The sequence below is a fragment of the Channa argus genome, chromosome 2, assembly GCF_033026475.1.
Source record: "Channa argus isolate prfri chromosome 2, Channa argus male v1.0, whole genome shotgun sequence".
Lineage (NCBI taxonomy): Eukaryota > Metazoa > Chordata > Actinopteri > Anabantiformes > Channidae > Channa > Channa argus.
This window is the reverse complement of record NC_090198.1, coordinates 17503430-17515557: the sequence shown is the minus strand read 5'-3', so window position 1 is coordinate 17515557 and position 12128 is coordinate 17503430. Positions and strand designations below refer to the sequence as shown.

Sequence of the window (12128 nt, the reverse complement as noted above, 5' to 3'; positions counted from 1 at the left end):
TTGTGAGTGTGAATTGGTGAATAAGAAGCAGTGTAAAGCGCTTTGAGTGCCAATAGGTAGAAAAGTGCTATATAAGTGCAGACCATTTGTTGCTGTTGTTTTTACATCCATGCCGGGGAGTATCAGTATGCAATCGTGTAAAGAACCTCTGAAACTGTAAACTGTAGGTAAGTATGTTGACAGGTAACAGGAAAATAACAGATGTAAATGATGAAATTGGACAATAGTCGAACTTCACTGCTCCACTTAAGCAAGCTGAATCCCTGTCATGCTGCTATCACTCAATAGGATACTTAAATGGAACAGAGCAAATTGTTACATTATTAGTAGCACATGTGCTTTGTCCAACAGAATCTCAAAATTATATGAGACCATATTAAATTATGATTACATGTAAATTTCTTTGTCAGGTTAGCCAAAGGGTTAGATCAAAATGTGATACAATTACAGCAACATTGTGGTATGTGTTAACTCTCTGAATAGAGGTTATAGTCATGGTTACAATAATAAACAATAAACATTTAAGGTTAGGGGATGACTATGGTAAAAAAAAAACATCAATGCATCTTGAGGAAGTCTCAGCTGTATACTATATGTGAACTGTATACTGTTTCAGCAGATATACTCTAATGTATACACCTAACCACCACAGATAAGTGCAGTTAGGAGACTGATGCAAAGAGTAGGCAGGATGACTCTAACACAATGTTAAAGAGAAATTAAATGAGATAAAATAATTGTTTATTTTTGTATTTACATGTGAGGATAAAGTTTGTTCAGATTAAACTGTTACAGTACTTTGGTTCCCTGAGCAAGGATGCGGTAAAATATTTTTTGGTCTGAAAAACACAAGGTGTACAAGGTTCAGCCTTGTAAAAATGCGGTCAGAAACAGCCTGTAATCAGATAAGACTGGATTTCTGTGCAGGTATTATGTGAATGATAGTTGACTTATGTGAAAGAAGCCGTTGAATGTTGCATTTTGTATAGTGGAGGGGTTCACTGAATTAAGATGTGCAGACAAGTGAGTTGTGCAAAGTAGGCAATAGGTTTTGTTTAATATATGTCATTTTTTGCTTCGTCAGTAATATTTCCTGTACAAATGATTCCTTATAATGCATTATGAGAAGAGGTGGTCCTAAAGTTTTGGCCCCCTTTAGCTTTAGAACCACCTCTTCCTATAATGCACTCCAGGACAACTCCACCATCCACTATGACCTCAAAAATAAACAAAGAGAAGAAATATCACCAGTTTCAACTTAAAAACTGAGATTGTATAACATTGTAAAAGTAGAATTCATGGCAGTGCTGCTGTATTAGATTGCATTAGATTGTACAGGTGTACCTAATAAAGTGGCCATTGAGTGAACATTACTGGTTGTTCTATTTATAGTATGTCAAGAATATATGTATTTGTACTTTCCACAGGTCGCCGTCTCACTCCAGGTGTCTTTTATTGTTTCTAATCCACTCCTTCTTACCTGCCTAATACTATACCCAATTTAATATTTTGTGTTCCTGGCAGACTTATCCTGCGATCATACAATGACTCTGGACCACACGACACCTTTCATTTGCTACCTCACATTAAGCTCGTAAAGTTGCCCAAGCAGCTCTTGACAAAACCACAGAAAAAGACAAGGATTTTAGATGTTCATTCTCTGTGCATATTGAACTCTGCTGGATTTCTGGTTTTCATTGTTTCTGTGTCTGTATCTGTGATGTCTGTCTTAAAGGAGGGCTTCCCAATATCGCCTGGAACAGGGTCTTTCATGGATCACTTCTCTACTCAAATGTCAAGTGAAGGCCTGTTAGCCCCTTTCATCTCTGGTACTTGTAAAGTTCCATTATCCTGAGGCAGCCAAGGGTCAGTAGAGACATCGCTTTGAGCAGGTCCCCCCCTGGGTACTTGCAGGATGTGGAGCCAGCAGGAGATCAGGTAAATTCGATATGTCAGTCTGTGATAACACCACCATTTTATCACCCTCACAGAAGCAAGACATGACAGATTCTCTGTTTAATGCATCTCCACCGCTTCTGCACCAAAGAGGTCACAGTTTCAAATGACTGAATTGGAAGTGAACATAGATTCTCCACATTCTGTTGTAACAGTCTAAGTACAAACATCATTTAGGGAATATAAGTCATGATTATCACATGCTGAAATTTATTCACAACATAGCAGGTTAGTTAGTTGGTCAGAAACTTTGGGTTCAATCAAAATATCCCAGCAACTACTGGATGAATTGCCATGACATTTTTGCACATATATTCATGAAGCCTGATGACTTTGGTAATGAGTAAAAGATCCTTAACTATACTTGTTGGATTGACACAAAAGTCTGTGCAAACATTTATGGTTCCCAGAGTATAAAGCCCAATACTTTTAACATTTAATTTTCCTCTAGCACCACCATGAGGTTGAAGTTTTAAGTTTTGAGTTAAATCTGTCTCTAATACACACACGTTCATAACATGTAATAACTCTGAGGTTCCTCAAACAAATTTAGCCTACTGCTGAAAATTATAATGTGACCAAAGAGACCTGCAGTTCCTATCCATTGAGTCCTTGTGATCATTCTGTCATTTTTTATGGAATTCTTTTGTGTTTCTTTGCAATAAATTTCACCCCCTCCCTAACACATTTTTGTCAGTTCTTAGGAATTTGTGTTGATCCACTCTAGTAAACACACACCGCAGGTTTAAGAAAACATTCTGCAAACAAAATAGAAAAGAAACGTGACACTTTTCATCACACATTTATTCTTTAATGCACTTTTTAGAAGGTGGAGCTGCAATAGTACACACTGACTACAAAAGTATGGCTTGGCATGTACATTTTTACTCTTTTCCAATAGACACATAGACACATTGCTGTAACAATTCAGTTCATTTCATTTGAAAACATGTTTTTCCCTACCAGAATAAGAACTAATGACAGCTCTCTAACTCTGAGAGAACAGATGAAAGGAAATAGCACAAACAAGATACTTCAAATGCTGTGTAGACTTTTGTCAGAAAAGAAACACTGAATTTTAAGTATTAAAACTATACAAATAGAAGAATGGAAGAATGATAGCTTGTTCTTAAAAGCAAGAAAAGCTCAATTATGCCGTAGTTCACTTGATACACACTTTGGAAGACTCACTGATTTCTTTAAATGTTGTTCGGTAGAAAAAAGAGTCAAAGAAGTCAAGACTACAGTCTTTGTCTTTCTCTTCAGAAGAGAGAAGTGTTGTATCTCATGCTGTTTCCATTATTTGGGAACATGCCATGATTACTGCAAAATCACTTGAGTCATTAGCAGATCGGCAGAATAAATGCACTGCTATTAGGTTTCGGAAGGAGGTGTGTTCTAAACTTAATTGTATTTGACTCAGTTAAAATAACACAGTTATGTTTTTCCTTATATCTCTGTCACAAGTTATATCAGTCATAAGGTTTGTGGTTCGCTACACTATACCCTCGTAAAGCATGGTTAATGATCCTGAAGTGGAGATAATACAATGTATTACAATGAAATGGCAGACCTTTCGCAAGTAGTTTTGCAGAAACACAGGCCAATCTGACCTATAAGGTGAATTGACTAGCTAAAAGAATTGAATTGAATTGGCCTGAAACTTGTATTAACATTTGTATAAGGTTTGCACTAACATTTATACATGGGTGGGGGTGTTCATCAGGATATTAATGAGACTTAGACCAGTTTTAAAGAAGTAATTTTGTTAGAGAATTTCCAATATGTCTACATGAAATTTAGCAGCCGCAGCAAATATGGTGAACTGCTGAGGGACATTTAAACCTTGACAACAATATTTTAGGTTGGTGCAATTGTTTGATGCTGCTGTTGTCCATCCAACCTGGGGCTGGTTGAGAAATCTCCAACCAGAGTTCAGGTTGATAAAACTACATACATTTTGGTTGGTAACTCATACAATCTTGAGACAAGAATTTCAAATTATCCCTCTAACTGTTAAGAACCCCACATTTCCATTGTATTAGTCACTGTATTACAGAGCTTCTTCCTGCTTCAGCTTGGACAGCCCAATTTTCATTTTGTAAGAGCAAATGATTAGTTTGTCTTCTATAACCATATGGATTTAGATATCATGTAGAATAGCTGTGATCAGTTTTCTCACTAACTTTATGTAATTTTGTGATTTTCAGATATTTCATTGGGACAAATGCAACCAGGGGCTCCAAGATGGCATTGGGTCAGCATAGGAAGTGGGAAAGTGCATAAGAAGAAAACAACATATCTTTGAGCATAAGTTGTATACTGTAGGAAGGACTCTTTCATCTCATGTTCTTAAAGCTACTTAAACTATTGACTTATAATAAAAGTTTTGTTTTGCAATATTTTTGATTACTTTTGCACTAAGGTGTTATTTGCAACATTTTGAATATGCATTGTAAAAGCTGCTGATACAATATAAAGTTGCAAACTACAATTAATTATTGTTTTTCTTTAAGAAAACGATATGTTGCTATTGTATACAGTAATTCTTTTAACAGTAATTAAGTGCAAATTTTACAAGACTTTGTTGGCAACTTTTTTGCCAGGTAATTACTGTAATTTCTACAGGCAATTCGTTAATGTCTCACTCAAACTCCTAAAAACTTTCGTCCAGCAAGAGGCTGAGCACAGTGAGTATCAAACCTCCCGTCACAGGAAAGTTTTCTGTTTCTTGGCCTCATCTGCAAGACACAGACTCTTGGATGCTATACCTGATGTGTCAGTTTGCATTCGCTCACGCTGCAAATTTGCATTCCTGCACTTTGCTCTCTCACACACACAAACGCACACAGACAACACACGAACAAGTAAAGAAAAAAAATCCAGTTTTATTTAAACTGGATTGTTGTACTGGAGTCATATACGTTGATGTACAGTATTAGCATGTGAAGCTTGGATTTCTATGGCAGAGAAAAACTAATTTCATCTTAAGAACAGATTATTGTTCCAGGCAGACATACAGACGTGAATTAGACACACACATGTTGCCTGAACTGCGTTAGTGGCGTGTTGGGAACCACTGGGCGCACTGGGAGGCAGCCACGGTGAAGGGCATGCTCACAAGAGTTGACAACTGTCACCTGTTTTGCCTTCTCTCAAAACCAAGCACACACTAGTTTCCCGGACTTTAACCCTTCATTTAAAGGCATTAAATGTCAGCCAGTACTCCGTGGGTTTAACAGCTGGGGAGATGGAGCATGTCTATCCAAACGCGTCGGGCAGCGTCACTGCTGCCCAAATCTCGGCACGGACGATGTGGTACACCGGCGTGGCCATCGCTGCAGTTTACGGTGTAATCAGCCTGTTGGGGCTTATCGGTAACATTACGCTCATCATAACGTTTTGCTCTGTCAAGTCCATCCGCAATGTGCCGAATCTGTTTATGTCGAGTCTGGCACTTGGAGACGTTTTACTGCTGGTGACCTGCGCTCCGGTGGATGCCAGCCGCTACCTGTCAGAGGAGTGGCTGTTCGGAAGAGTGGGCTGCAAAGTCATCCCCTTCATTCAGCTAACCTCGGTTGGGGTGTCTGTGTTCACTCTCACCGCCCTCTCTGCGGACAGGTAGGCTACAATGTTTTCCTGCTACGACAAACAACAGGTGCGTTATCAAAAAGTCAATTTGGTGTTTTGTCACTATAGTGAGATAGGTGTGGAAGCCTGTTGTTGTTTTATCGCGATTTATCATCATCAAGAGAAGCAAAAATATAACCCCAGAGATCCAGAGTGGTACACACGACAGATAAGCGGGATTCAAACGGTAAATAAAATAATTTTCTACACAAACACGGAACAAAGAAGCATCACAGTCTGGTCAACAGTCAACAGTCTTTTCGAGTATTCAGAGGAAGCTTGATCAGTGAAATATTATACATACAATGATGGTGTGCGCTTAAAAACACGTTTCAGAAGTTTTTGTGAGTATAAATATCACAGTAAGTGTCCGCTTAAAACTGACACCTCTCTATGCAAACAGACAATAATTCCTTTCAGGAAAATGAGGACGCATGAGTGAACTTTGCATATGTTTTTCACTTTTTCTTTTTATTATCTCCCATCTTGTACCTCTGTTATTTTACTCTCTCCTCCAGAGCAGGATGTAATAAGAGAATAGTCTTGGGAAACGAAAACGTTTTTAATGCAGACTTCTCATCAAGCTCTGTATGATCAATAATAGTGTTTAATTCAAATTGATTAGTCCTCAATTCAACGTGAGTCACGACCACATTGCCCATAATGTAACATTCAAAAACATATTAACAGTTAAATGTTTGCTCTCAAATTACCAAATGCCGTGAGTCTGTGTCCTGAACGAATTGGCGATATTATTCACGTAAGCTCTGTCTGAACAGAGGCTGCCTCTTTCCGTTTACATTAATACAGTATTATTAACATGGGAAGTCACTATGTGAAGATGATGTGAGTCATTTAGTGACAACACTTCTGAACTTGTTCTTAAACGTATCACTTGCCAATCTTGTTGAAACAAGCATGTGCAAAACAAATCCTTGTAATACTGTGAATGTGGTTTTCACAGCAGATGCAGTACAAAGTTAAATATTTTGAGAAATACTTTTTGTGAGTCTTTAAATTATTTAATTCACTTATATTCATGGAGCTACTGCTAAAATCATGGTCTAAAGTGATGTCACACATATGATCTTTTTTAATCAAACAAGTATAAATGTATACTAGTATGTAAACAGTTGTATAAACAAAGCCCCTGTTACCATGTAGGAGAACTTCATGAAATGCGTGAATGGGAGCAGCAACCAATTTCAAAATGTGTTGTTGTTGTAGTCGCTAAATCCACTGAAAAAGCATGAACAGAGATTTAAATTGGGAATTTTTTTTTCTCAAGAGCTTCATCCTGAGCTTAGTTACTCTACATAACACCTTGAAGCTTTTGTACACAAAGACCTTTACCTTTAGCGTTTTTATTAAAGAAGTCAGTATTTCCTTATGTTGCTGTTTTTGCAATGTTGAGCCAGGATCAAATTCTTGAACATTCAAGCCATGAAAAACTCCAACTAAAACTTACCATTATGGGACTGTCTTTGCAAAAAAGGGCATGAGCTTGTTTATAAACCACGGTTTAAAATGATAGGTATAACAGTGATGCATGAGGATGCGGTTTTAGATACAAATCACATTTTGTAATAGGACTCAGAGGTTAAGCTTTTTAGCTGCATGCAGTGTGAGTGACTTCAGTGATCAGTAATTTTGATTCCATACTGGAGAACACATTATATGTAATTAGTAGTCAGTAAAATGTTGCTTTTATGAGCCAATCATCACGGCTGCTTCACAGTTTACCAATACTCAGCTGGACATATGTCTTTGTGTATTATTGATAATCCATCATTTTAATTGCATGCTGCAGCAGCAAGAAGATTGTCAATATGTGGGAGAAGAGAGAAATGCCTCAGACGTGAAATGTCTGGAAAGAGTAATGGATCCTCGCCACCAAACAAACCTGGACCCACATCGTCATTATATTTAACAGTAAAGTTTTGGCCCTCTGTGGGCACTTTTGCGGATGTTAAAATCTGTGTGCACTTTTCTGTCTTTCTATATACGCCCATAACAATTATAAATGAGAAAGAGCTGAAGTGACCCAGTGGTTCCTATGGATTCAGCTGTGTTGCCAAGATACCAAGTTGGTGGCAAAGTTGTGTTAATATTAAGGGGGGCTTATCTTTTTTATATCTATCAGTATTACTATGGTTTGGAGTTAAAAAAATGGATTCATGAAATATGGATATTTGCTGTCTGCAGAACATTAAACCTTTTTGTCGACCTGCTGTCTCCAAGTAAACTTCCTTTAAATAAACATTGATAAGCATTTTCCCTTATAATGTTTATTATTCCTCAAACTGTTATTAAAGTTATAAGTAAAACATTTAAATCCACTGAAAACCTGGTTTCACAATACACAACGTTTTCAATCTGAGATTTTGATGGGAGCGCTGGAGCTCCGAAGACTGTGGGTGTTATTGCAGTTGGGCACACTGATTTGGCCCAATGTGACTTGACTTTTTAATAAGTTTAGCTGACAGGGACAATTGACAGTCCTAGAATGCTCCAGAGATAGCTACAAAACCAAATTTAACCTGCGGTAAAAAAGTCACATGTAAAAAGAATAAAACTAACGGATATAAACACCCCTCATAAAATATGTGGAGATAATACATTAACTTAAAGATACTTTAATCATAATTATAATAGAAACACCAATACTGCACATATAAAGTGTTAAATCAGCCATAGAATTTGGGAGTGCTATGTGCTATGAATTCAAACGATAAAGTAAGAATACTTAATGATCTAATTTTTGATTTGTCGTTAACCACCTCTTCAGTCGCAGGTTAAAGTGTACCTAGGTGGGGCTTTGCCTGATATTTCTTCCAAACAAATTCCATGTTTTCGTAGCTCTTACAGAAAAGGCTAAGTGGCTAAATTCTGTTCCTTTACTGCTGGGAGCTCAATTACATGTGTTAAGGTTTTTTAATGATATCAATTCAGTAAAGCTCTTACAATTTCTCCTTGAACTCAGCAGGTTTTTCAAACCAAATTTTTTATCAGATGTTTTGTAGTCATCAGACTAAAGTGCAAAGTTGTATAGTTAACAGAAATGTGATGAAATACTGTGTAGAAAAGGAGGACAAAGACAGAAGTAACTGATTGCCTTTAAAACTGTATTCATTATTACATCTTTAAATATTCATAAGGCTACCAGGTTGATGTTTACTTCTGGATAAATCCTTTTTCAAACTTCTATCAGATACAGAGCCATTGTGAAACCCTTGGACAACCCAGCATCCATCAGCACTACCAGCATCCTTCTGCGGGCAGCGCTCATCTGGCTCTTCTCCTTGGTCTTGGCAATCCCTGAGGCCATCTTCTCTGACCTCCACACATTCAACGTCACCTCCACTAATGAGAGTTTCATCACCTGCGCCCCCTACCCCAATGCTGGGGGGCTGCACCCTATGATCCACTCCATGGCCTCCTTCATCATTTATTACTTAATTCCCCTGCTGGTCATATCCATATACTACACCTTCATTGCCCGGAGCCTGTTGAGGAGCTCCTCAGATCTTCCTGTGGAGGGAAATGTGCATGCAAGACGACAGGCCAGTATTAAAAGGGTCATCAGTGCATCAGTGTGGCACTGATGCACTGATGACAGATGATCAACTGAGTTCTTGAGCACTCCTCACCACACATTGCATACCTGAGAAAAAAAGAAAGTTTCTGAAATGAATTAATGGAATATGTTGTATTTTTAAATTAATTTTTTGGTTGTCTACATTTTTCTTCACATCGATAATCACACTAAAGAATAGCATTTCAGACACAAAATCCTAAATTTTTTTTATTGGCACATTTTAGCACCACATTCACAAACTGAAACCTTTTTTTAAGTTTACTTCCCCACGTCCATTATCACCAGGTAAGACTGTCCCAGAGATTTGTTCTTTAGCACGACATTCACTGATATAATAACAAGCCATTCATTTTTAGGTTAATGGTGCCCAACTTCATTTAAAATGTATGAAAATGTTTTTCTAATCTCTTTCATTTACCATTTCTAGTTTGTCTTTTTTTTTTTCTGTCATGCACAGGTTGAATCAAGGAAGCGCCTGGCCAAAACAGTGCTGGTGTTTGTTGGACTCTTTGCAGTGTGCTGGCTTCCCAGTCACATCATCTACTTATACCGCTCCTATCACTACTCCCAGGTAAACCTAAAGAACTGCATATCTAAATAAAGTACTTATTGACTAGTCATTTTATAGATGTTTAACATTGAAGGGTCAAGTTAAAAATAGAATATCTGGCCAAATACTATTTAAAAAGTCTGACTCGGTTTGTATCTCTTCATACACGTACAAATGATTGAATTGTATTGTTTGCATCCAAATAATAAATCAACAAATCAACACGTCTGTTCCTCTGCCAGGTGGACACCTCACTGGTTCATTTTGTGTGCAGCGTTCTCGCTCGTATTCTGGCCTTCACCAACTCCTGCCTCAACCCTTTTGCCCTTTATCTGCTGAGCAAAACCTTCAAGAAACAGTTCAACCAGCAGCTGTGCTGTTGCTGTCACATGATCGTCAAACACTCCTCACACAGCCTGACACATTACAACACACATGTTACCTCTGTCCGCAGCACACATCACTCCATGGCGAGCCTGAGCATAATCAATGGCAGACAAGTATGTCAGGAGGATTTTGTGTAGAGCTTGTATGTGCTTTCCACACATTTCTTCTAACTCCACATCAACGGTGTTAGTATGCAAAGATATCATGCAAGTAATACACTCAAATCATTGTCCTTGTGCTGAGATAACTGGGGTTTAAACACTCAATTAAAGACCATCAGATTAGATCCTATATCCTATGTATGAATGTGAAGGCAACACTAAAGTATCAGAATATACTGTTTGCAAATTTTCAGTATTGTATTAGAACCAGATATGTTAATTAATGTTTTCTCATTACATTGCTAAAAAGTAATCCGTGTAGCATTACACGACCTTAGCAAATCAGTAGAGTTTTACCATTTCCATCATGTAACTTGATAGAGTCTGTTTGAAATCCTTTTGGTGCTTTACAAATCTCGTGTCTTTACATCTCCACACAGTTTGTCAGTTTGTTTTAGAGTTTGCTTTAAATGTTGTCGTTTCTCACATTGCTAAGCTTCTCTAGAGCCAGAGAAGAGACAAACTGTTTTTACTGGCTCCTTATGACATCAACTGAACTTCATGTGTAAAATTAGTGGAGTGTCTCTGTAGGTTTCCATGCCAACTCTGAGGCTGAGTTTATATAGTTTATAGAGTTGTGTTTCTGTTTCTTCACCTTAAATAAAGTAAAATATTTTGAAAGATTAAAGAAATGATATTCCTAAATAATAACTGTGAAACTTTAGGTGTACATGTAACCCAGAGGTTGTTGTCATTTGGTCACACTGTGTCTCAGTTGTACACAGTGTGAAAATGAATGTAAAAGCTTGTATTTGAAAGTAGTATTAGTATTAGTATTAGATTATTCAGTATGTATTTATGCTTTTAATTAATTGACGTGATTTAAAATGTTGGTATTTAGCTTACATTTTGCATCTTTCTGTCACACCAAAACAACGTTATAAAAAATCTATAAAAGCCGTGTGGCAATCAGTCTGTGTAATAAAGTAGTTTCTACATTTTATTCTTTAATATAGGTCTTCATGTGTGTCTGCGTACTAGTTTGAGTTCTGTTGACTGTGTATACATCACATATTTTTGGCATCGCTGTGTCACCATACCACACTGCAATCTCCTAATTTGGTGTTTCACAGAGGGATAGGACCATACCCAGCATGGGTAGTGTTTGTTTAATTGTGGTGTGAGCACCTTGCCAAATTTCTGTCCTGCATGGTCTCAACCGTCTACTTAACATGTCATCTTTATAGTCAGACTCCCTCTGAGGAAAGGCTGGGATGTAAATAAGGATTAGTTATTATCTTTGTAATGTAAGGTATTAGCAGGAACGCAGACTAATAAAAATTATTTGCCACATTTGTCTGAAATTTCTTTCATAAAATGCTGATACAGACAGGTCTGATTAATTGAAAATATACAAAATATTTGTTACACTTGAAGTTATTTTTTTTTTTGTTACACTTGAAGTTGTCGTAATCCTGCAGGAGCAAGTAAGATTTGAGGCAAGAGCATATATGCTGAACTAAGACAGATAAATATCATCATTTCAAGTAGTTCACTGCATATTCACATCTTTTTTCTTGTTTCATTTCAAATTAAATTCCGTACCCTAAATAAAATAACTGAAACATTATAACTTTATTAGCTATGTTGACTAATTGATTTAATAGTTTCAGACATCCTTATTACCCTCTCTGTATATAAAGAGATGGGTTTAACCATTATTGACAGATATGAATCCAGAATTGACGTTAGTCATCATTTATGTTAAAATTTATTGGAAAGCTTTTCCCCTAATGAGCATCTCACTAATTTAAATATCACCAGGCCCTTGGGATCACTCAGAAGTGCTCCAGTGGGAGGAGTGAAATTAAAAACAGAAACACTTCCCGGCCCTTCTGAAGCCCTC

General features: G+C 37.3%; 1 protein-coding gene across 1 annotated transcript; it reads left to right on the top strand.

Annotated features, from left to right (window-relative positions):
• The first annotated feature begins 5003 nt into the window (after positions 1 to 5003).
• On the top strand, positions 5004 to 11575 carry grpr (gastrin-releasing peptide receptor). The gene is made up of 4 exons (XM_067493208.1): positions 5004 to 5577; positions 8798 to 9149; positions 9642 to 9755; positions 9977 to 11575. Exons 1-4 carry the CDS (start codon positions 5207 to 5209, stop codon positions 10256 to 10258), a joined length of 1119 nt encoding a protein of 372 aa, XP_067349309.1. The 5' UTR covers positions 5004 to 5206; the 3' UTR covers positions 10259 to 11575.
• The last annotated feature ends 553 nt before the right edge of the window (positions 11576 to 12128 follow it).

Coding starts and splice junctions, on each gene's coding strand:
- grpr (XM_067493208.1), top strand. CDS start 5,207: ATGGAGCATGTCTATCCAAACGCGTCGGGCAGCGTCACTGCTGCCCAA. Junction 5,578..8,797: donor ACCGCCCTCTCTGCGGACAG/GTAGGCTACAAT, acceptor AACTTCTATCAG/ATACAGAGCCATTGTGAAAC. Junction 9,756..9,976: donor GCTCCTATCACTACTCCCAG/GTAAACCTAAAG, acceptor TTCCTCTGCCAG/GTGGACACCTCACTGGTTCA.